General features: G+C 42.7%; 1 protein-coding gene across 1 annotated transcript in view; it reads left to right on the plus strand.

The window, feature by feature from the left end:
• SARC_10914 (hypothetical protein) overlaps window positions 1–2,671 on the plus strand; it is a gene marked incomplete at both ends in the record, with an annotated part of 3,234 nt that extends 563 nt beyond the window's left edge. The window contains 4 exons of the mRNA XM_014295020.1: window positions 570–663; window positions 1,021–1,131; window positions 1,923–2,012; window positions 2,469–2,671. Coding sequence (XP_014150495.1) covers window positions 570–663; window positions 1,021–1,131; window positions 1,923–2,012; window positions 2,469–2,671 — 498 coding nt within the window. The remainder of the gene's footprint in view (window positions 1–569; window positions 664–1,020; window positions 1,132–1,922; window positions 2,013–2,468) is intronic.
• Between the last annotated feature and the right edge of the window lie 112 nt (window positions 2,672–2,783).

The following is a 2,783-nucleotide window of genomic DNA, read 5'->3' on the forward strand; positions in this document are numbered from 1 at the left end:
GCGTGTGTGTGTGTATAAATATGCAGCTAAAGTGGCCGCGAGTTGAGTGCTGCTGATGTATTTCTGAATAACCTGCTGTGCACTGAAGCCAAAATACCCATCCCAAATCATTGCGTGCTTAGGCTGACATATATAGTAGACCCCGGATAGATACATATATTGAGAAAAACAATTGTTAACAATAATCCGATATGCACGAAATATCCGGATATCAACTTTGCAGACAACATGCATAAGAGTGCTTTGTCCATAGGTATCCTGAGGACCACAGTCGTCTGTACATAGCTTGATATATCTGTATCATACAGTTGCTGCACTTGTGCAGTATATTCCGCGCCACAAAACTTCTTGTTCTCCAGTTTCTTGCCGATCGTTCATGCGCCGGCTTTCATTTACCATCAGCAAGTTGTTGGATTTGATAGTAGGTAACTAATAACAAGTATTGACCATCCCAACTTCCAATCTTAGTAAGGCTAAAATTCTTAATCAACACAGTTCGATAACCCTACACCCCAAATCCTAAAACTATAGGCACCAATGTACTGTGCGTTTCTCCCGTACGTGTACAGATGATGAAGGAGGACGTGCCGATACACTTTTACATTGGGTTGGGTAACCACAAGATGGGCAACAAGGTTGCTGCCGTGTCTATTTGGGAGAAAGGTACTGATCGTCCGCCGGATTATGCATAGTTCACATAAATATACACCGATGCGTATATATATATATAATTGAATACACGTAACCTTCGCCTAAATTCTATTCGTCATTTCGTATTCTGCATAGCTATGCGCATGGATCTTACGGACGAAAATGTGTCCATACGTATGTCGTTGACCTAGTCACAGAACGCGTTATATCATTATCCGTATAGTTGCATGTATGCCACTAGCCACTGTTTTGATGCGGGACGAAAATGCACAAAATTTTATATATCTGGATATTCAACCGTGTAAATTCATCGATTGATACGTTAACCCTCCGTCTAAACTGCATACAATACTACACATTCTGTTACAGCTTTACGTGTGGATCCTGCGGACGAGAATGTGTACATACGTAGGTCGCTGTCGCTGTTGCTGGAAGAGTTGGGACATCATGCTCGAGCGCAGGCGGTTGTATCAGTTTTAGGTAAGAATAAGGTGCTGCTAGTAGTGTTCTAGGTCTATTAGGTAAAATTTATGTGCTGCTAGTAATGTTCAAGGTCTACTAGGGAAGGTTAATGTGCTGCTAGTAACGTTCTAGGTCTATTCAGTAAGGTTAAGGTGCTGCTAATGTTGTTCTAGGCCTATTCGGTAAGGTTACGGTGCTGCTAGTAATGTTCTAGGTCTATTAGGTAAGGTTAGGGTGCTGCTAATAATGTTCTGGGTCAGAGTATCGTATTATCACCCAGGAGTCACCCAGAAGCGCAGGTTTACAAGTCAAAGGATTGTTTTACACTGTATAAGCCAGCACCGCAGTATCCTGACTCTGCAACAATGGAAGTACGAGCATATGCGCTCTCAAACGAGAACGAGAATTTGCATAAATATAACTCTCGATAGCACTACAAGATGGGTTGACTACTCATTAGATATTTAGTATAATTGTCACCAGTGGCCGCGATATTAACGGATTGAACACAAAGCCGCTCGTTCATGACTGCCTGCGCATGCGTAGGAATATGTACTGGGTGTATTTGGGACGTAACCCAGTATCTACCAGCTCACATTGGTAAACCGAATTCTAAACCACGACTTATTCACCTAAGAAGAAAGTATGCCAACGCTGTAGCACTTGAAGCATTATCTGGCATTGGGACCAAATATTAAAACACGGCCTCTTTACCTAGAAAGAAGGTACGCCAACACTGTGGCAATTGAAGCTTTGGCTATGCTATACTACGACCTCCATAACACCTCGTACATTAATTATCGTACCAGCACCGTCGCAGCTGAGACGTGAGCTGGTGCTGCCCAGATTGGAGGGCGAGTATCGCGTGCACACACAAAGGACAAAGCCCGCAAAGGATGGTATGTTCTGGTTATGCATTTGTATTTGTCAGTCTCTACATACCTGTGTAGGTGCTGACGATCAGTTTGTCTTTTTGTGATTCCAGTCTGTTCATCGATGTGGTGCGATTGGCTGTCACCGTTGAGGTACCTTTTTGGAGTGGTCTGAGTGAGGGTTATACTCGTGTCCCATACGTGAGTTATCAAACACTGCTGCGGAGTCATAAGCATTCCCCAGCGCATCGGCGCAAAGCCCTAAACACATGCGATAACGCTAACAAGAACTGTGCCAAGGCATTGAGCTCGCACTACAACTGTTAATCGCGTCAAATTCCTTTCAATATGCCACCTACACGTTTATACAGTTGATCTTGTCAACCATTCACAGATACGATTATATAGCTCATCTCATCAACCATTAAAAGATAATCCATATAGCTCATCTCGTCAACCGTTCGATGTTACACAAACGTTCAGCCTTGGCCCTCAGTCGTGCTACCATGCTGCTGCATCAGTGCCAAGAACTGATCAAACTGGAAAAGTACGACGAGCTCCTGAACAAACACCTGCCCGTTATCAATTCGGTTGTCCGATATCGGGACAGGCAAGAAACAGTTGGATTCCAACAGCTTACCATGCAGGTAGGTCTGAAACACATGATTTGCCTTTGGGTGCTCTGAGTGGCAAACCATGCACACATACACACACATACACTATATATATATATGTATATTTATATTTATATTTATATTTATTTATGTATATATATATATATACATAATACATACACAC

This window comes from Sphaeroforma arctica (genome assembly GCF_001186125.1).
Source record: "Sphaeroforma arctica JP610 unplaced genomic scaffold supercont1.1439, whole genome shotgun sequence".
NCBI classification, from domain to species: domain Eukaryota; class Ichthyosporea; order Ichthyophonida; genus Sphaeroforma; species Sphaeroforma arctica.